This window comes from Acinonyx jubatus, chromosome A2, assembly GCF_027475565.1.
Source record: "Acinonyx jubatus isolate Ajub_Pintada_27869175 chromosome A2, VMU_Ajub_asm_v1.0, whole genome shotgun sequence".
Lineage (NCBI taxonomy): Eukaryota > Metazoa > Chordata > Mammalia > Carnivora > Felidae > Acinonyx > Acinonyx jubatus.
The window spans coordinates 131,479,839-131,503,188 of NC_069383.1; the positions used below are offsets into that span (position 1 = coordinate 131,479,839).

At 37.7% G+C, this 23,350-nt stretch overlaps 1 protein-coding gene across 3 annotated transcripts in view; it reads left to right on the plus strand.

The window, feature by feature from the left end:
* Positions 1-23,350, plus strand: part of SUCLG2 (succinate-CoA ligase GDP-forming subunit beta) — a 326,405-nt gene that overhangs the window by 148,882 nt on the left and 154,173 nt on the right. For all 3 annotated transcript variants that reach the window (XM_027039196.2, XM_027039197.2, XM_027039195.2), the window contains exons 8-9: positions 11,196-11,357; positions 13,603-13,745. In XM_027039196.2, coding sequence (XP_026894997.1) covers positions 11,196-11,357; positions 13,603-13,745 — 305 coding nt within the window. The remainder of the gene's footprint in view (positions 1-11,195; positions 11,358-13,602; positions 13,746-23,350) is intronic.

Consider the following 23,350-nt stretch of genomic DNA (forward strand, 5'->3'; position numbering starts at 1 on the left):
CTCACAGACCGCGAGATGGTGACCTGAGCCGAAGTCGGACTCCCAACCGACTGAGCCACCCAGGCGCCCCACAATCCCAGTTTTCAAGATATACTACAAAGCTATATTGATCAAAAAAGTATGGTACTGGTACAAAAATAGAGACATTACGACAAAGGAGACAATATGAAATGGGAAAAAGTTTCTTAAAAAATGGTGTTGGGGAAACCAGACAACTACATGCAAAAGAATGAAACTGGACCAACTTTCTTACACCACACACAAAAACAAGCTTGAAGTGGATTAAAAATCTAAATGTTAAGACCTGAAATCATAAAAAAAAATCCTAGAAGAAAGTACAGGCAGTAATTTTTCTGACATTGGCTGTAACAATATTTTACTAGATATGTCTCCTGAGGCAAGAGAAACAAAAGCAAAATAAACTACTGGGGTTACATCAAAATAAAAAGCTTTTACACAGCAAAGGAAATCATCAACAAAACAAAAAGACAATGGGAGTATTGAATTAGGAGTACTCCCTATTGAATGGGAGTAGATATTTGCAAATGATATATCTGATGAGGGGTTAATATCCAAAATATATAAAGCACTTACACAATTCAACACCAAAAAACCTAAGCCAATTAAAAATGGCAGAAGACATGAACAGACATTTCTCCACAGAAGGCATACAGATGACCAATAGACACATGAAAAGACGCTTAACACCGCTCATCATCAGGGAAAAAAATCAGAACCACAGTGAGATCACTTCACACCGTTCAGAATGGCTAAAATAGAAAACGTAAGAAACAAGTGTATGTGAGGATAGGGGGAAAAAGGAACCCTTGTGCACTGTTGGTGGGAATGCAAAGTGGTGTACCCACCATGGAAAACAATGTGGAGATTCTTCAAAAATTTAAAAATAGAATTACTACTGGATATTTATTTACCGAAAGAAAACGAAAACACAAATTCAGTATATATGCACCCCTGTGTTTATTGTAGCATTATTTACAATAGTCAAGATATGGAAACAACTCCAATGTCCATCTATAGATAAGTGGATAAAGAAGTGTGTGTATGCATATGTGGTGTGTGTATGTATGTGTGTATATATACATAGGTGTATACACCTATGTATGTATACACACCTGTGTATATATACACACATACATATAAATATATATACACTTATATATACATATGTATGTATATACATACAGTGGAATATTACTGAGCCATAAAAATGAATGGAATCTTGCCATTTGCAACATGGATGGATCTAGAAGATATAATGCTAAGTTGAATTAAGTCAGAGAAAGACAAACCTTAAGATTTCATTCACATGTGGAATTTAAGAAAGAAAACAAATGAACAACAAAAAAGGGACAAACAGGGGCGCCTGGGTGGCGCAGTCAGTTAAGCGTTCGACTTCAGCCAGGTCACGATCTCGCGGTCCGTGAGTTCGAGCCCCGCGTCAGGCTCTGGGCTGATGGCTCGGAGCCTGGAGCCTGTTTCCAATTCTGTGTCTCCCTCTCTCTGCCCCTCCCCCGTTCATGCTCTGTCTCTCTCTGTCCCAAAAATAAATAAAAAACGTTGAAAAAAAAATTTTTTAAAAAGGGACAAACAAAAAAACACACTCTTAAATGCAGGGAAGAAACTGGTGGTTGCCAGAAGGGAGGTAGGTGTGGGTGTAATAGGTGAAGGAGATTAAGATACTCATTGTGATGAGCACTGAGTAATGTGTAGAATTATTGAGTCACTGTATCATACACCTGAAACGAATATAACATTGGATGTTAATTATGCCAGAATGTTTTAAAAAATACAAAATGGGGACAATAATATTAATACCTACCTTAGAAGGTTGTTATGATGGTAATGTTCTCAGAACAAAGCATAGCATATGGTAAGAGGTACAAAAGCATTCGCTATTATGATTTTATTATTTCTTATCCTTTTGAAAGTCAAACAAATAATAGACATTGAAAGTAAAACATCATACAAAGATTAGGATTTGTTTAAAAATTTAATTGTCACCAACTGCACTTGAACTAATACAAAATAGCCCTCAATTCCCTCCATGAGTCTTTTGGTATTTCTGGTGGAGGCTTCTGTATTCTTCTAATAAATTCTCCATTTTCATTGACAAATAGTTAAATTAAATGATAGCTATAAAAAAAGTAATCAGAAAAGGTATGGATTTCATCTTTTTACCTATTTTTTTCTTTTTTTTTTCTTGTTGTAAGGATTTCAAGTTAGGATAGACAAATAGCTAATGTTTAGGAAGCCATTAAAAATATATTCCATGTTTTACACATGTGACCCACCAGATTTTTATTTGATGGGTCATTTGTAAGCAAACTACCTTTATTTGTAAATATTTTAAAAATTCTGTCTGACTATAAAATCATCAGTATTTTAGGTAGAGAGGAAGTGAATGGAAGAAGATTCAGTTTTGAACTCACATGACATAGTGTACTGTGATAGACTTTTACATACATTCTTTTTTATTACTTACAGCAACCCGGAAAAATAAGAGGAGTTATTATCCCCATTTTACAGAGGATTGAAAATTAGTGTGACTCCACCGTAGACATCCAGTTACTGAAGCTGGGATTTGAACCCATGTCTCTCTCAGGATAGTGTACATGTTGGTTTCTACATACCAGACTGCCTTCTTTTCTACCTTCTTTCCCTTTAAACTGTTAATTTACTTTTATCAGAGTGATCTGGATGTCGTCTCCAGTTTGGGAATGTTAGTCAAAATTCGTGCTGCCTTGAGTGGCTATTAATTACATCCCAGAAACAAAAGAGAAGGAAGTTCAATAGAAGTTCTTAAAGGTCATGGCTTGCTTTTCAAACTAGTATGCGTAAGCAGCCTGGTTATTTCATATTTTTAAAAAAATGGAAATTCAGCCAAGGAGTTGGATAAAAATCATTCATTCAACTACTTTCATTCAACTCTTTGGTAAGTTGTCAGTCACGGGTTATAAGGGTACAAGAAATTTTCCCTAGCGTGTATTTGTAAAACCTCAGGAAATTGGAAGTTTTTATTTTTTAACTATCAAGAGAAAGGAAATTCTTGAACTTTTTTAAAGGAATCATCATAAAATATATTCCGTGTATACAGCTCATTAAAGCATAAGTCTTATGTGATATTTTTAAGAGCAGAATTATCTTTAGCTATTAATTTGTTCATTGTACCATAAAAGTTCAGCTATTGAATTATAATCACAATTAAATGAGTATGTTGGTTTATAACTCTAATGAGCAGTAGTCAAATTAAACCCAATTAGGAAATGGTGATTAATGACCAAACGTACAAATTGATCTTCATCATTGTCACAATCCCCTAAAGCAATCCTTTATTTAGGAGCTGTAAAAAAAATCATTTATATCCTAGAAGTATTAATAACCTTAATATTTATAATGTGAATATTTAATTTTTTCCATTTAGATCAGTAATAGCAGAGCCTATAACATTTCACATTAAAATTGTGATTTAATAATGACTCTTAATTTAGAAGTTTAAGGAGCTTGGCATCACACCAGACATTTTTACTTTAAGCTTATTCATTGCAGAGCTTCTTTGTAAGACAATTTCTTCCATCTTCCATTAGTTAATGAGGACCATTTTTTAAACGTCCAGATGATTGGTCATATATTTGCACAGCAGATGATACCCGGTTGAATGAACAACGGTGATCTTGATAACATCTATGCTGCTAGGTCACCTATGGGAAATGTTTAATGTGGGGGAAAAACTGTAGTCCAAGAATTGTTTTTTCCAATGTGATTAAAAATTTGAGTCAAAGAATATAATTTGGCATCATTGACTGTAATGTAATTTAGTGACTGTTAGCTAGGATTATAATGGTTGTTAGTGACAGAAACCTGTATCAATCTAGTTTTTGTTAAAAAGCTTCCAGGTCAGAGAAGGATACCTATTTTCCTCATATAACAGGGAAGTCTACAGAGTGGACTGGTTTAGGGCATGAAGGGAAGTAGGGATTCTCTGATCTTCCAGCCCAGCTTGCCTCAGAATTGGCTTGTCAGCCGAGCTTTCTGAAGTAACAGCCAAGATAGCTCCCAGTTTCCATCATTCTCCCCCAGGAACCATAGCAGTCTTTTCCAGTTATTCCAATTGGCCCCGCGTGGGTCACATATCCGTATGTAGACCAATCACTGAGCTGGAAGCACATGTATAGGAGAAAGGCATTTTCTCAATGCAGAAAGGGACATTGAGTCACAACGTGTCTACCAAATTGGCCTAATTTTTATTGACATGAAAGTAAACTGTTAATTAAATATTCGAAGAGAAATTAACTATTTTCCTTGCTTGTCCAGTTGAATTGCCAGAATTAATTCATTAAATATGTGGCCAAGTTAGAAGCAAGGTTTTCTTTATTGTTATTTATCTACCTGTCCATGCATTCATTCCATCTATTTTGCAAGCTCCTGTGGGATTTTATGTTCTATTTCATTTCTTCCCACTTTCAGGCAGATCTGGCTGTACACAAACTTCTTTGTTTGGTGACTTTCATGTTTTTCAGTGAGGAGAATGAGCATATTGTCCCCTCAGGAGATGTTTGCCAATACCTAGAGACTTTTTAATTGAGATATAACCGACATGTGACATTGTATTAGTTTCAGGTGTACAACACAATGACTCCATGTGATCACCACCGTGAATCTAGTTAGCACCGTTTTTGTTTATTACAACTGCGAGTGTAGGATGCTACATGCCTCTTGTGTGTGGAGGCCAGAGACATTGTGCGATACACAGCACAGAAAATGATCTCCCCTCACCTACCAGGGAGTCCTGAGAATTCCTCCTCCAAGGCATTTTCATCATTTGGAGCCCAAATCCATTCACCACGCTAAAGGGATGAAACCCAATTTGAAACCCTGACTACCTGGCCAAGACTCCATGAGAGCTAGGGGTGAGTGATCCAAAGTTAATTTGCACATCAAATCCCTTTCTTGCTTCAAATGAATTTCCCTAAATAGCTACCCTGTTGCTTCATGTTAGCAAGTGCCCATGTTGTTGGTGGGTGTTTGTCTCTGTTTTTCTCTTTATACATAAGACTCTATTTTCAAGAACATTTCCAGTTCTCTACCTTCACCCAAATCCCCCTCCTGCCTCGTATCTATTTTCTCTTTCACAGCAACTCCAGAAAAGTTCTAAAAAGTGTACAACTCTTGGAACATCGCTATTTAATGGAAAGTGGGACCAATTTTAAAGTATCAGCATTTTAAGGCCATCTTGGCAAGGTGCATTTCAGTAGCCCATTGTGGTTACTTAACACAAATCAAATACAGTGCAGTGCTTGCAGACAGATTATTTTTCAAACTAATTATGACAGTCTCATTTCCTGCTGTTTTTATGTTCCTTTCATATGCGAATTCCCCTCTGAAATGTAGTTTTCTTTTGTTTAATTCTATAGCACATTCTTCTGTTGAAACTCTAGGGTCAGAGGCTGCTAACCGCCAGTCAGATTCTTCATCTAGGTTGGTGAATTGGCAACTCACAGAATCTCACACCGCTAAACAAAAAAACCACAACGCCCTATGAATCTAAGTACCGCAGCTTTCTTTGATATTTGTTCAGAAGGAAAATTCATTTGTTTAATCTATCAAGCATGTAACAATGTGCTTTTGATGGTGAAAATTGTTTTATAAATATTAATAGGTATGTTTTTTCACCCACTTTGTACACAGAATGGCCTTTGTTCAGGATGAATTTTCTATGGAATTGAGGTTTCATTAATGTGACACTCAAAATCTTATGTCGAACCAAGATCAGTACCTCCAAACATACATCTTACCATAGTTTGTTGTTATAATAAATGAAAAAGTTAAGGTTTGAGTAAGCAGGTTTATTTTATTGCCCTGCCATTCACATAGACATCAATCCATTTTTAACATGCTCATTCTAAAAGTGTACTTGGACAGTCTTACAGAAGGAAACAAGCATGTCAGAGTCCATCAATATTCAGGAATTAATCCACACCTTTTGTGCAAGCTGCAAGTTTTTGTTTATTTTTCCCATTATGCTTTTTTGTTTTCATGCCAGCTGCACTTTTCTGAGTTTCTCTTTCACTGTAATAAGTTTGGTACCTGAGGCTATAGCAGCAGGAGAAGTGTGACGTGGTGCTTGGTGATCGGCAACCTTTTTCTGTAAAGGGCCTGAGAGCCTCTGTTGTATGGAGTCTGCTCTGCTATTGTCTGGGGACAGCAGCTACTGAAATATGTAAACGAATGGGTGTGGCTGCATTCCAGTCCCAACAGCTATCCTTTGCCATCCCCTGACTTAGATTCTCATTTGGGGCTATTTCATACCAATCTTTGGCCACACTGGCCTTCTGCAAAGGTGTGGTGTGTGATTTGAGGGTCACCAAAGGCATCTCTGCCTTTAGACAATAATCTCCTTCTCCCATCAGTTACAGAGCCGGAAAGGCCAACCATTAAAATCTTTCCTGTGGGACATTCTTATGTTTTCTGAATATGGCATTTCACTGAAAATCATAGGCAACTTGTACATCTGTAAACTCCAGTAGGCTTTAGTTTCAGTTCATTGTAAATAGAAGTCTAGGGTTATCGGGAAAGGGGACCAAGTTACAAGTCATTTCTAGGGACAGGAAGAGGGGAGAATCTAGCCTGGGCTGCAGCATTGTGAGGCTGAGTGTAAGAAAACAGTGCATCCAAAGGCAAGGGAATTAAAAGCAAAAATGAACTGTTGGGACCTCATGAAGATAAAAAGCTTCTGCACTGCAAAGGAAACAATCAAGAAAACTAAAAGGCAACTGACAGAATGGGAGAAGATATTTGCAAATGACATATCAGACAAGGGGCTAGTATCCAAAATCTATAAAGAACTCGCCAAACTCCACACTCAAAAAACAAATAATCCAGTGAAGAAATGGGCAGAAGACATGAATAGACCCTTCTCTAAAGAAGACATCCAGATGGCCAACAGACACATGAAAAGATGCTCAACGTTGCTCCTCATCAGGGAAATACAAATCAAAACCACAATGAGATAGCACCAGACACCAGAGTGGCTAAAATGAACAACTCAGGAAACAACAGATGCTGGCGAGGATGTGGAGAAATGGGAACCCTCTTGCACTATTGGTGGGAATGCAAACTGGCGCAGCCACTCTGGAAAACAGTGTGGAGGTTCCTCAAAAAATTAAAAATAGAACTACCCTATGACCCAGCAATAGCACTACTAGGAATTTATTCAAGAGATACAGGAGTGCTAATGCATAGGGCACATGTACCCCAATGTACATAACAGCGCTTTTAACAATAGCCAGATATGGAAAGAGCCTACATGTCCATCAACTGATGAATGGATAAAGAAGATGTGGTTTATATACACAATGGAGTACTACGTGGCCATGAGAAAGAATGAAATATGGCCCTTTGTAGCAACGTGGGTGGAACTGGAGAGTGTGATGCTAAGTGAAATAAGTCATACAGAGAAGGACAGATCCCATACGTTTTCACTCTTATGTGGATCCTGAGAAACTTAACAGAAACCCATGGGGGAGGGGAAGGAAAAAAAGTTAGAGAGGGAAGGAGGCAAACCATAAGAGGGTCTTAAAAAGTGAGAATAAACTGAGGGTTGGTGGGGCATGGGAGGGAGAGGAAAGTGGGTGATGGGTATTGAGGAGGGTGCCTGTTGGGATGAGCACTGGATGTTGTATGGAAACCAATTTGACAATAAATTTCATATTAAAAAAAAAAACTGTGCGGGTGGAGTATGGCTGTAGTGATAATAATAATAATGAGTGAGTGCCAGCTGTCTTGTGTAAGTGCTTTGCACAGAGTCTCTGCTTGCACCAACACCATGCAGTCGAAAATACTCTGGTCCCCGTTTTACAGACAAGGCCACTGGGCTTAAGAGTGGGTGATGTTGGAAGTGTCTGACTAGGAAGTGTCCGGTGTGTGTGATGCCAGAGTTCACTAAGTGGTGAAGTTCATGGAAAAATGTCCAGGCTATACGGCATTATGAACTGGGATAGTGAGGCAGGAAAGCCCTTTGTATGTTTGTGACCACTTTAAAAAAAATTTTTTTTAACGTTTATTTATTTTTGAGCCAGAGAGAGACAGAGCATGAATGGGGGAGGGTCACAGAGAGAGGGAGACACAGACTCGGAAACAGGCTCCAGGCTCTGAGCTGTCGGCACAGAGCCCGACGCGGGGCTCGAACCCACGGACCGTGAGATCATGACCTGAGCTGAAGTCGGACGCTTAACCGACCGAGCCACCCAGGCGCCCTGTGACCACTTTTAAAATAATAAGCAGATATAACAACTATGTGTCTCAAAGAGTCTAGCTCCTTAAAGTGCTTTTTTTCTCCCTGCCCTCCACCTACAGAAAAAGATTAAGGCTTTTAGGGTGACAGTTCAGTTTCGGATCACCCTTTTTAACTCCCGAGTCACCTTCCTTCCTTCCTATTTATGTGGTATTTCTCACTTGCTAAAGCACTTGAATGTAACATACATTGACCTAGGTGTGTCCTTGGTTTTCTCTACAGAGTGGGAACAAATGGCCACTATAGATAGGCCATTTATCCCACAAGTATGATACCTGTATGTACACCTTTATTTCTTCCTGTAGGTACCCCTTTTATCCCACAATCACCATTTTCAAGCTCTAGTTTAAAGTTTTTGTGGGGTGGTCTCCAAATAATGAACTCATTTCTGGACTTGGTGTATCCAACGTACCCCTGGGAAGGAGCATTTTTTGAAAATCTGGTTTTGCAGAGTTTAGGTGGGACTGCCTTCTGAACTTTGCATACATATCCATTAATTATGTTCCGTGAAGTAGCTTGGAATTGTAGCCTTTGTAAGGGGCAAAGATCAGCCTGGACCTATGTTGATTTACTAGTTTATTGATTTTGACCGAGAAGTCTTTTATTTGAAACTCTTCAGTTAGGAAGTCAATTTTATAGCCTTTGTCCACTCATTTTGAAGGTGTCAGTTACAAATAGTCGTGCCAATGAGTAATTGAGGAGCTAAAATTACTAATACATTAATTAAAATGTATTTATAACCTAGTGGAAAGCCAAGAATGAAGTTGCTTTCCTATTGATTATTATACCAGTCATTAACTGCTGACAAAATGCCATTGCAGCAGGCAGAGAACGTTGGCCAATTCCTTTGGTAATTGTAGGATTCCATCATTAAGATTGCAGTATTCTGGACAGTAATTACTCATTTGCTCCGTGTATTCACAGTGTGTGGGTAAAGTGGTTGGACATTTTGTGGCAAGACTAAGGATTCTGGCAGACATTAACTTCTACATAAGATTCTTTCTTGACAGTCAGTGCTACTTTAAATAATTTGTGGTTTGAGCTTTTATTTATGCCAAGTATTCTTAGATGTTAATATGCCAGTTCTGCATAGACTTGTATCAAAGTACTTGATTTTTGTGGTAGAGAGACCCTTGTAAAAAACCTCTATGTAGGATCTGTAACTCTAGGATGTTGTAATGTAGCAACATTTTCTTGTAAGCAACTGGGAATAACAGTCTATGGTCATAGCTTTGGAGTGAATTATTGCAGGGTGGTTGTTCCCCTTTGAAGAGGTAGGTGCCTTTCAGCTATGCTGGGGGAGAATGGGTAATTTCTCTAAAGGCTGAGTCAAAAATCCCCGCCTACCAATATCTTAAGTAAAGTAAAAGAAGGTTACAATGGAATGTCGTCATAGACAACTAATTTCTGCCCTAAGAAATATAATAAAAGGGGTCAGATCCCAGGAAACCTGCATGCCATCCCTCCCCACTGCCGCTTCTCCCTGAGTGTTCATATAGAGATATCCTGTAAGTCATTGAAAGTGCTGTTTTCTTGGTCCATCCATATCATCCAGTGAGTTTCAACTGTGTCCAAGTCTCTTGGCCTTGAGAGAATTGGAGATTTCTACCTGCACCAGAGTAGAAACAGTAGAGCTGATAATGCCTAGCCACCTTCTGTTATATCTGATCAGTCTTAGTGTTTTATAACTTGAATCAAAAGAATCATATCCTGCACGTATCAAGATGATGGTCCTGGTTTGAGCAGACCCCGGAGGAGGTATATCAGCAGTTTAGGGACTGTTATTTCCATTTTCTGAATAAAAAAGCTGAGGCCCAGAGAGGAAGTAGGTTATTATGATTATTTTTTAATCAAGTCATAGAGTTAGTTAAGGGTCAAATAAAAACTATTGGTTCTAGGACACCTGGGTGGCACAATCGGTGAAGATTTCAACTTTTTTTTTCTTAAGTTTTTTTTTTTAACATTTATTCATTTTTTTTTTGAGAGACAGAGTAAGCAGGGGAGGGGCAGAGAGAAAGACACCCACACACAGAATCTGAAGCAGGCTCCAGGCTCTAAGCTGTCAGTACAGAGCCTGACACGAGGCTTTTCTCACGAACCATAAGATCATGACCTGAGCAGAAGTCAGCCACTTAACCAGCTGAGCCATCCAGGCACCCCGGCATCTAACTTTTGATTTTGGCTCAAGTCATGATCTCCCCATGTGTGAGATTGAGCAGGCAGGCATCAGGCTCCACACTGACAGCAAGGAGCCTGCTTGGGATTCTCTCTGTCTTCTCCTTTCTCTGCCCCTTCCCTGTTCATGTGTGCGCATGTGCTATTTCTCTCTCAAAATAAGTAAATAAACTTAAAAAAAATATATGGATTTTCACCAAGTGTTCTTTCCAAGAAATCTTTCAGAAATATTAGTGAGGATACTGATTAAATAAAGATTTCACTTTACAGCATCAGAAGGACAAAGGACAGTGGGATTAAGCATTATAATCTAGGTTCTCTTTGCATAGAAGGTAAAGGTGATGATTAGTGGTTAAATACTAAAAATGAATGTAATGAAAATGGCCTATCAAATCTGTATGTAACTGTGGCAGTCTGTACCTTGTAATGGGTGACCATAGTTTATATTACTAATTCATTAAACAGAGACCGACAGGTATAAATTACTATGTTCTTTATTAGAATGTAAGTCCCTTGAGAACAGGGTCTTTGTCATAATCATCTTTGTAGCCCTAAAGTGTAAGATCAAGAAAGCCATAACCACTTCTCCTGCCTGTATCATGAGAAAAAATGACAGTATTTTATTTTTCTTTCTCCTGTGTTAGCCTGGGGAACTAACTAATTTGTAGATTCTTAAGGGATATTCATGTATGTGCCTTGTTCCCTTTAGTTGTCTGCTTTGATGCAAAAATAAACTTTGATGACAATGCAGAATTTCGACAAAAGGACATATTTGCTATGGATGACAAATCAGAGAATGAACCCATCGAAAATGAAGCTGCCAAATATGATCTAAAATATATAGGATTGGATGGGAACATTGCCTGCTTTGGTAAGAAAGTAGTTCTATCAAAAGAATGATTTGTGGATTTGGGGGGAATTTAGGAACTCCTGATTTCTGAACCTTTCTGAACTGTTATTTCCTAAAAGCCAGTAAAAATAGGAGTTAGTTTGTTTGTTTGTTTGTTTGTTTTTGTAGCCCCAAAGTCTTAGGAAACAATTTGGAGTTTCTTCCCAATACATTTTGCTCAATGATCACTGGTTTAAAGCGGGGTTTCTCAAGTCTGGCACTTTTGACATTTTGGGTCAGATAATTCTTTTCTGGGGGTTGGGGTGGGGGTCCTGTACATTGTCAGATATTTAGCAGTGCCCCCTGGCCTTTAGGTGCCATTGACAGCCAAAAACATTGTGATAGCCAAAAATGTCTTCCAACACTGCCGTATATCTTCTCGTCAACAAAATCACTCCAGTTGAGAAATACTATGTTAAAGCATCTCAGTTAAATTTTGTGTCATAAAAATGGAAATCTTTACTACCCCAGTCAGTGTTAATATGCTAGGAACCATTCTGGAAATTTGTGTTTAAGATACAGTTTCTCCGAGGAAGTGGAAGAGAACATACACTTGAATCATTATACTGCAGTTTCGGCTTTTATGATCACCAAATGATAAAATGTTTAATCCATTATCCAGTTTATTAATAAAACAATTGATTCTATCATACTCATCTAAATTTGTCAAAATGGCTTATTCAGCTGAGATAAGAATGGATCTATAGAGGCAATACAATTTCTGTTATTGTCCACAGCTTATAGAACTGAGATTTATAACGCGTCTGTGTTTCTGGTAGAACCAATTCATTGCCCTGGAAACTGAGGTCTTAATCTTAATGGAATTAAAATAAAAAAGATGTGTAGCTCATTAAGCCAACAGTATTATTATATTCAGATCTGAACAGACCTCATCCAGTAGTCTGCTGTGCAGTACAATAGAAAATGACATCTAATTACAAGTGATACCAAAAGCACTTGCTTTGTATTGGAGTAATAACTGTAATGTACCAGATCACGCGCATTGTTCTGATCTTGATAAGCTAATGCGCTCTCAATATTTGTAGGCATTTAGAAAGGAGAATGATATAATGGTGTGTTGAGAACAAATTAAATACAGATTCTTTGTAGCCTCTGTGGGAGTATGCATGATCTGACCAAGTTAGCAGCCTCAAAAGCTACGATTAACACATTTCAAATTGTTTTAAGATCTTATATAAACCATTTTTATTGTAGTTGCCCCAGACTTAATTAAATTAGTCACAGTTCACAGGCATGTCTGGGGAATTCAAGGGTCAGAAAAAGTGAGGTATAATTTCACCATGTGAGTTTCTGCTGTGTTCTGAAGGTTTGCTTTTCTTCTTCTTTCCCCCCCCCTCCACCTTTCTAATCTGAGGAAAGTAATCTCATATAATTAAGCATAAGAAGTGAAAGAAGTACAATTAAAACTCAGCTCTGGAAAATAAGAATTGCAATGTTAAAACTTTTTACTTGTTTTCTTAAAAAAAACCCTCCTAAGATGTTAACACATTTTGGTTCTAGTTTTAATGATCAGGTTGCTAGTGAACATTTCTCATATTAATTTGAAGAAGGAACAGAGGGATAGGAGTATTATTTTGATGCTGTCATTTGTTCATTTGTTTTGTGAGTTTATCCACATAACCTATAAATATGCGTGGTTGAGCTGAGTGTAAAAAAGCATGGAGTCCTATTGAAGTTGGGACCCCTGTGGTTCAACCCTAGAGGGATGCCATATTCAAAGCATATTCTCAGCAAGCAAAAAATTAAATGAATTCCATTTTTTTTTTTACTCAGGTCTCTTAAAGGATATTAAAGACAATGCAGTTCATAGACCCAAGCAACTTCTTGTAGCCTTTCTTCTCTCTTTCCAGGTTCGTTTGAGTTCTGTATTTTTCCAGAACCCAAAACTCCTTCTTCTACTACTAGCTCAAATTAATCAATTATGCAAACTCTTCCCTTTTATCTGTTTGCCAGATTGATTTAACTTGTTAATAAACCTGTCTTTGTATCCCCAGGTCTTTTTTTGTTTATTGTTTTGTTTGTACATTTCCTGACTCTTTATCCTAAAAGTCTATGAATTTATCTGATTGAACAGGATTCTAGGCAGGACATATTGGCCTGGTAGTGACAGGGGTCTGTCTCTGGCAGTATGGGCGAGGGAAACCGTTCATGCACCCTTTCCTGTTGCCAAATTGATCTTGTTGTGTGTGCCATTTGCATTCCACAGTGAATGGTGCTGGCCTTGCCATGGCTACTTGTGACATCATCTTCTTGAATGGTGGGAAGCCAGCCAACTTTTTGGATCTTGGTGGTGGAGTAAAGGAAGCTCAAGTGTATCAAGCCTTCAAACTGCTCACAGCCGACCCTAAGGTAACCTGTCGTTGTAGGCAGATCGTGTCATGTTCTGATTTTTCACCATCAAGAGCTACCTCTTTCCTACTGCTAAAGGATAATAAGCCACACATTTATTTTGTAGCCCTAGATGCAAATCCTGCCTTAGATCTGATTGTAATACACAATGATTCGACTCGTTTCAGGTGAAAAGCTAATAAGTACTCCCAGGATCCAGTTTCAGCTTCTGTGTTTCCAAAGTCCTGGGAGATAGGAGGAAGTAAAAAAGGGGGTAGTGCTCCAGACAGGGAAACACCGGTTGGTGTGAAACATTATTTGAGTAATTTATACTGAAGCGATTAGTCCCATTCTTCACATGACTTACAGGACTCATTCTCAGATTCCTTCCATAAAGATACCGCAAGTATTATCACACGATTGGAGACAGAAGAAAATTATAGGATTATAGAAGTGTATATCACTAGAAAATAATAACCCCACATTCTTCTGTATGCTTTTAATTTTCATCGCTGATAGTTGTATAGTTTACAGCATAGGTACTAGGTAGCATATAATGTTGCTTTATGACCCTCTTTCCTTAACTAGAGTATAGCTATCACACCCATGCTAGTGTATAGTAGGTATTCCGTGAACGTTTTTTGAGTTAAAATACCAGTATGCTTTGTTGGAACTGTAGGTACTCAGTAGTTTATGACAACAAGGTTTAGGTGGACGTTTGTTACGTGGAAAAAACTAACATGTTTTGAACGTCTGATATATACCATTTAATTCTCTTAACAATTCTGAGTTTAAACTTTCAGAATCATTATGTTTATACTGTTAGAGTATCTGATACATTCTGTTCTTTTTCGTGTTTTTTTTTTTTAGTGTTCATTTATTATTTAATTTTGAGAGAGAGTGAGTGAGCAGGGGAGAAGCAGAGAGAGAGGGAAAGCAGAGAAAACCCCAAATAGGCTTTGCACCGTCAGCGCAGAACCTCACATGGGGTTAAACCCATGAACTGTGACATCATGTTCTGGACCAAAACAAAGAGTGGGATGCTTAACATCCTGATGCACTCAGGCACCCCTCTGTTGGTTCTTAATGTATCTGAACACATGGGAAGTCTGAACCATCACTAAGAACAACAAATGAAAATGATACCAGCTTTAATTTTTTTTTAATTTTTAAAGTTTATTTATATTGAGAGAGACAGCATGGGGGGGGGGGTGGGCGGAGCAGAGGGAGAGGGAGAGAGAGGGAGAATCCCAAGCAGACTCTTCCCAGTCAGTGCATATAACCCAGTGTGGGGCTCAAACCCATGAACCCTGAGATTGTGACCAGAGGTGAAATCAAGAGACAGACTCTCAAGCAACTGAACCACCCAGGCGCCCCCATATTGTTTTTTAAGAAACGTGGTCTGAACTTAATATGGAAACTTCTCATAAATAAATGTACCAATAATAGTCTTTTGGTTCACAACTATAAAATTTTGTCTTCTATTTTCATTATGACTCAGATAGTTGCTAACCTTATGTTTTTGCTAAGTCTTTCCCTTCTGATTCATGAAATAAATGGTAAGGTATTATCAGCTACTTATTTTCAGTTTTCCAGTGCTATCCAGGAATAACAAAGTCATCAAAATCCAAAGTCGCCCAGCCATGAAGAATGTGTGTGCGGTTGGTTTTTCTGTTTCTATAAGTACCTTGTTTCTGTTGGTTAGGTAGGAATATTGTCAGTGGCTTCCTACTTACTAATTTATTTATCCCTTCTTATTCTTATTTTCTAATGGAAGCATCATTTTCCTTCCAGAGATTTTCTTATCAATTTAAATCTGTAAATACCGTGGACATAACTCACACACAGCTTTTTAAACTGCTTGAACCACAATGTACTTAGAGAACAGGGCAATTGTAATAAAATAGAACTTTTAGTGTCTACTGAAATTCGGTGCTAAGAATAATAGAGTGCTATCGAGGGAGTAAATCTACCAGGACAATCATTGCATTTTCTTTGGAATATCTTTTCTTAGTAGCTGATCTGGAATTTTAATTTTGTAACAATGCAGGAGGAGAAGGAAAAATCACTTGCAGAGCCATTTTTTAAAACTGTCTCTTAAAAAATTTTTGACTTTGCCCTATGGAATATTTTCAAATGCTTGGAGTATTTAAACTTTTTTGAGATTGCCTGTCATCTTGGGTAGAGAAAGATATGTGGGAGTTATTTTATTTTTCTCATGCTATATCAGGAAAATGAATGCACAGCCCATCTCACTGTAAATTTTCCAAATCTTGAAATTTCAAAGACAGTTAAAAAGCATAGAAATGTAATGGGTATTTTCAATCCTGGCATTGTTTCACAGATTTTAGAGAACAGAGGCTAAAAAATAGTATAGATGAATTGATTTGATTTTGCAAGGAAACTGGTTACAGTTCTGGCTGTAATTATTTCAAGTAGAACCCCATTCAGCTGCCCAGAAGAAAAGAATCCCAAAAACCCAAAGCTGATTATTACAAAGGTATTGATTTTCTCATTGGATGTAAGGATTAGTCAGTTGAAGACACTGAAATTCAAAATTGAAAAAGGCCTTTTGTTGCTAAACTTGAATCAACTGATAGTAACAACTAGTTGTTTGTCATCTGTATAAGCTAATTCTTTTGATCAAGTAATAAATGTCATCATTCAAGAACAATATTGTGGGTTGACATATATTTCTACACATAATGTCAGCCATAGAGCTGAAACTTAAATTTATTTTGCCTGACTATTAGCCCTAATGCTGACATTCATCAGGACCCAACACAAATGCCTTTATAACTAATGTGTTCTTTATTTGTTTGTAATATATATGAAACAGAGCTCGTCTGCCAAACTAAGACAAGAGTCTTTTCAAGATAGCTTAAAAAACTGAATTCACATTAAATATTTTATAATTCCCTAGTTTTCTAGTTGAGCTTGAGATGAGAGTTGAAGAACAATGTAGTTTGTTCTGTTGGTGGTATAACCTGATCATCATTTTTAACATCCAGTATGGTAAGCCCTAGGATTCTTAATCCTAAGTAGTAAAGATCACATTAAATAGGAAGTAGAAGTAGGGGTTTGTGGTAAGTTATAAAGAATTTGAATAAACTTGAGGGAAAAATCCTCCAAGGATTGTGTTATCCTTAAACTTTCGTTTTCCTGAGTCATACATTGGCTTTTACTTCTAATTCTAAACTTAGAATTCCAAAGGTGTAGAAAATGAGTACAAATGACATCTGGAGTATGTAAAACATCTTGCATCAATGAATAATAGGAAAAGACAGTTGACCGGAATCTCAGCACTCACCCCAACTCTTGTGGCCAAAGTTAAGCAAATCTGTGGCGCTCTGGAGGACTGACTTTGAAAAGCAGTAGTGTGGGATTGACATTCCTGAAGCCTCCTCACCTGATATGTCCCTGTGCTTCCTGGGTTAGATCCAACTTAGAGTCGTGTTTTCAAAGCTCTTTGTTTTTTAATTTTTATTTCTCTTAAAATTATTTTTTTGATTCCAAGTATAATTAACAGTGTTTTTCAAAGTTCTTTAAAAATCCAGGAAGGGGGAGCCTAGGTGGCTTGGTTGGTTAAGTGTCCAACTCTTGATTTCTGCTCAGGTCATGATCTCGCATCTGTGTGGAACCTGCTTGGGGTTCTCTCTCTCCCTCTTTCACTGCCCCTCCCCCTGCTCATGTGTGCACATGTGCACGCTTTCTCTCTCTCTGTCTCTGTCTCTCAAAATAAATAAACAAACACTAAAAAAAAAAAAAAATCCAGGAAGAAATGTGCTACATAAGCACCAAGTACCAGTTCAAAAAGGAATGGAAGGATTCTTAGTGGGATTCTTGTACCAGACTGCCCAGGTTCCTGTCCCACGTCCCATCTTTACTGCTTATTGGTTGTGGGAGCTTGAGCACGTTATTTAACTTGTACATATCTCAGTTTGCTCTTTTATAAAGTGAAATTATAACAATACTTATTACCTCTGCGGGTTGCTTGCTTGCTTTATTTATTTATTCAAGTATTTAGAGCTTAAATTTCTTGAAGTTTTTTAAATTCAGATATAACTGACATGTAACATGTAAGTTTAAGATATATAATGTGTTTATTTGATATATCTATATGGCACAGTATGATTACCACTGTAGCATTAGCTAACACCTCTATCATGTTTCATAACTGTAATTTATTTTTTGTGGTAAGGACATATAATCAGAGAATCGCTTATTACATTAACTGAGATTATACATACACATTTCCCATTTAAAGGAGGAATAATTTCATATGATAGTGTTATTTAAAATTTTTAATAAATTTTCATTGAAGTATAAACTTCATATAGAACAGTATGTAAATCGTAAGTATATAGCTTGATGAGTTACCACGAGGTGAACATACTGGCAGCCAGATCATAAAATAGAACATGACCAGTGTTAGGGACTGAATGTTTCATGTCCCCCCAAATTCATATGTTGAAATCCTAACCCCCAATCTGGTGATATTAGGGGGTGGGCCTTTGGGAGGTAATTAGGTCATGAGGGTGGAGCCTCATGAATGGGATTAGTACCCTGGTAAAGGAGACCCCAGAGAGGTCGCTCACTCCTTCCTCCATAGGAGGACAGATCTAAATCATGGCCATTTCTGTACCAGGAAGTGGGCTCTCGTGAGACCCTGAAGCTGCCAGTGCCTTCACCTTGGACTTTGGCCTCTAGAATTGTGAAAAGGAATGTTTGTTGTCGCATCAGTCAGTCTATGGTAATTTGTTAGACAGCCTGAACAGACCAGTACGCCATCTCAGAATGGGTACCCCATCTCAGAAGCCAGTGAAGTACCCCCACGCCATACTTCTACCCTGCTTTCCCCTGAAGGTAACACAGCTATCCCAACTTCTAATGTCGTAGATTTTGTTTTGCTTTAACATAAGTAGGGTCATTCGGTGTACATTCTTTTGTGTTTGCCATCTTTCACTTAACTTTTATTTGTAAGATTCATCTACATTTTATGTAGCAGTGGTTCACTCATTCTTCCTGCCGTATGCTGTCCTACTGTGTGACTCTGCCAGAAGTTTTCATCCTTTTCTGTTGATAGGCATTTATGTTATTCACAGTTTTGACTGCTACGTTGCTGTGAACATTCTCATACATGTCCTCCGGAGCACATTTCTGTGGGATATATTTTTGGAACTAGGATTTCTGGGTTATAACATATGCGTGTCTTCAGCTTGAACGGATACTGCCAAGCAGCTCTCCAGATGTGCCACCTTTACACTCTGGGAGCCATTTATGGCAGTCCCAGGGTGTCTCCACACCTTTCCCCACCCTTGGTGCAGTCAAGCCTTTGCGACTTTAGTCGTTCCAATAGATGTATGGTAGTTTTCACTGTGGTCTAATGCCTTTCTCTCATGGCTAATGAGGTTGAGCACCTTTTCATATAATTATTACTATTAGGATAATACTCTTTAAACTTCTGTTAACCTTGTCTGTAAAGTAGACATGAAAATAACACCCCAAAGCATTGGCTTTCAATATCAGCGGAGATAATATATGTGTGAGTACTTGGCAAATATTCCTAAAGCACAAGGAAAACTTTCATTTGTGTGGACTTTTAAAAAAAATTTTAATGTTTATTTACTTATTTTTGAGAGAGAGAGAGACTGAGATACAGCACAAGCAGGCAAGGGGCAGAGAGCGCAGGAGACACAGAATCTGAAGCAGGCTCCAGGCTCTGAGCTGTCAGCACAGAGCCCATGTGTTGACTTTTTTTTTTTTTTAACGTTCAATTCCATTATCATTTCTGAGGCTTAGGTTTATAATTATTGAAACAAGAGGAAGTAAATGTTCATCTTTGGGATGGGAGGTATCTGAAACAGATCCATTAACACCAGTGTTACTGTATGGGTTGTTTTGAAGTTGATGAAATGGTAAACAATTCAGTAGTTTGCAGTGATTCTCTGTTCAGACAACCAAGAAAACACAACTTAATCGAGGGAGGATTAAATTCATATCTGCAAGAACCACAGAATATCATTTGGTATAAATTTGAAAAGAGCCCAGCTATTTTAGCTCTGTGGTATGTGATTCAAAATTGTTTAGAATTTGAGGCTAGAGAAATAAAAATGCATGCCATATTTTCAGTATCAAATGCCTTTTGGCATGCAAATGCCTTCACTTGTAATAAATATGTGCTGATATTAATATGTGCTAAATGCCTCACGTACATATTGTTGATCATCATACATTTAGAATATATTTAAAAACAAACCACAATATCCTCTTCTTCACTTATTCACATGTTTATATCAGAGGCATGAAGCAAAACTCATTTTATTACAGACCACTTGTATTTGCTGAAATACCTTATCTGCAGGGGAATATTTATTTTTGGTGGGTAATAGAACTCTTGTAGAGATTGATTTTCAAATGTAATCCCCAATACTTGACACAACACGAGCATTATTTTTGAAATAACTCCCCCATCCCTGTTCTTACAGGCCTCTTTGAAAACAAATCTAAAAGTTGGAAAGAGTAAGTCCAGGCAGCCATTCTTTATGGCGATAGGCTGCCTGGTAGTCTAGTCTGAGAAGGATAAAAATGATTCTGTGCTTATGAATTTGTAACCTGTCACCTGGTTTCAGCCCTGTGCAGGGGAACACCGTGTATAAGCTGGAAATGGAAAGCTCGCTGCCTTGTTCTCATTTCTCTTTGTTTCCTCCAAGTGCTTTTCCTATTGTGTTGCATTTCTTTCTCTGATGTCCAGTTGATCCACATTTCCAAAAATGTCTTGCTGTCCTTGTCCAACATGCACTTGTTCCATTTTATTGGCCGGCCAGTACTACGCAGTAAGAGCTGGGTCCTGGGAAGGCCGTCGGTTCTGTATCTTACCCAAGACCAGTGTTTCTGAGAGCTACCCCTTTTCCACGCATCCCTAATGGAACTCTCTAAATCTGTTTTCATGCTGCTTGCTGACATACTGTCAGAAATAAATCAAAAATAACGTTTTTTACTCTTTGCTCTGCTTCTCAAAATTCAAATTTGGATGTGCTTTGTTTTGTTTCATGGTAAGTAATTTGAAGAATTTTAAGACTTGGGGATATTTTAGTAAATTTTATCATTGGTCCCAACATGCTCATAATTGATTATGAATCCTGTATGGAGAAGCCTTTGTAGATGTTAAACAGAAATGAACCACTAATAAAGGTATAATGTCACCTAGATTGGAAATAATATATAATTATTAGAAGAGTTGGGGATATTTTTTCTCTTAATGTTACTGCACTGTGAAAAGACATGGTTCAGTTCAACAGTTAAGAAAATAGTGCATTTTCTAACAATGCCAGGATTAATGTCAGGTATCTCTGAGTCTTAAGAATTTTCCTATAATGCTAGACTGATCAAGCATCTGAAAGTTTCACTATTATTATTTTTGAGGTATTGTTTTAGAATCCAAATAATGCCTGGTGGGAGAATCACTAGATGTAGGGAGTAACTTGGGAAAATATTTCAGGAGAACAAGGTGAAGACCCTTTGAACTGGGAAGGGTTCTGGGTCCTCTCCTTTATAGGGGTGAGCTGTAGTCTGGTGGGATGAGCCCCACTGCCTTCAGAATGTTGAAGACACTGTGAATTCCCTCTATACCACCCTCCCACCCACTGCCAGAGAACTAGGGGTTAGGAATGATTGTCTTGTTCCTAAATGAACAACACGTCCATATGGGCTTTGCCGAAGAAATTGGCTTGACTCAGAGTGGCTCGCAAGATAAAAAGTGTTTTGTCTTTTTTTTAAGGCTGTTTTATTAAACAGCATCCCCGTTTTCCTAATTATTAAATTAGAGAAACATAAAGTATAGAAAAGTACAAAAATAGATCAAATTACATTTATATGCACTTTTACATATACTTAAAATGAATACACAGAGTAGTAGTATTTTTGACAAAACTGGTATCAGTATGATTGACACTCTTATGTAGTCTGCTTTTTTCCACTTTTTACGTACCTTTTCCCCTGTCATTGTACAGTCCTCTGCAGCATCTTCGGGAGCTGAATAGTATTCACTTGTATGAACATATAAATTTACTTAACCAGTCCTCTGTTATTTGGTATTCAGGATGTCTCTCCCTTAAAATAATGCTGCCGTAACCTCCTTGTACTCTTAACTTTACGTACACTTCAGATCACTCATGTAAGATGAATTCCTAGGGGCGCCTAGGTGGTTCGGTTGGTTGAGCGTCTGACTCATGATTTCAGCTCAGGTTATGATCCAACGATTGTGAGATGGAGCCCCATGTCAGGCTCCACACCGGGTGTGGAGTCTGCTTAAGATTCTCTCTCCCTTTCCCTCTGCCCCTCTCCCCTGCTCACATATGCATTCTCTCTCTCCCTCTCTCTCTGTCTCAAACTCTCTCAAAATAAATAAAATAAGATGAATTCTTAGAAGTAGGAGGCTAACTATGTATGAAGATTTTAAGGTTTTCATACTGACTGCCTATTTGTCACCACAGTAGGTAGAAGGATGTAGAAGGCTGTTGTCAATGAGAGGAGTATGCACTGGGCTGTTTAAAGTGGCCCCTTGTGTAGTGCCACAGTGCTGCCTGGTTTTCCCAAGTCATGTCTACTATGATGGATCTTACAGAGAAAATATATGTTAGATAAGCTTTGTTCAAGGGTGAGTAAAAATTCAATATGAATGAATTAACAGTATATATGAAGTAAGGTATCCTCAAACAGAAACACAGAAAACAGGTTATGCATTGCCGTTTTGATGAAAACGGTGTGAGGCTTATGGGAAACTAGCCCTTGGTTTCCTCAGGAGCAATGGTTCGGTATTTGCTAACTCAGTGTTCGCTGAAAGTTGATAGACCGTGACTACTATGGATAACGAGAATTGCCTGAATAATGTTTTGGCTAATTATGGATGGCTCTTCAGAGATTATGTGAAAGAGCTGCTCCATTTTATCTAAGAAAGGACAGTCCGGAACCCCTAGCCTGAATGTAAAGCCAAAAACTCTTTTCTTTTCCTCAGTTGCTTTTATATGCTTCCTAAAGGGAAGGAATTTGACTATGAATATGAAAACCTTCAAAATATGTCAGTAATGATATTTTAGACATATTGCCTTTATGTTTAAGGATTAAATGAATAAACCTTGAGAAAATTTTAACTTAATTTTTCCACTATCCAGGTAAGAATGATTTCCTTACACATGTAAGTCCCTCATTTTATGCTTTTTGAAAGGTTTCTTTACATTTAAAAATTGATTATTTTTTCCACTTTTAGAAATTTGCATTTCCTACTAAAAGTCAGAGATTAAAAAAAATTGTCTCTAACTTTATTACCGTAACATGACCACTATTACAATTTTGTTAAATTTCCTTCCAGCATTATCTACACATATCTTCTTTATAAGATTATAATTAGAATACCCTTCCTATTGATGGCCTTTAAAAAATATATCCAGTATTACATGATGTATATCCTCCAGTGTTGTTAGCTGGTCTCTCTCTTACTGTTAGTTTTACTAGCATATTAATAGTGGGCAGTGTGTTAAAGGCCTCTTGTTATTTAGAAGGTTATTTAAAGCTCAGCATTTAAAGTCATTTTCAGAAAATGTGTGAACTTTGTAAATCTGGTTTGC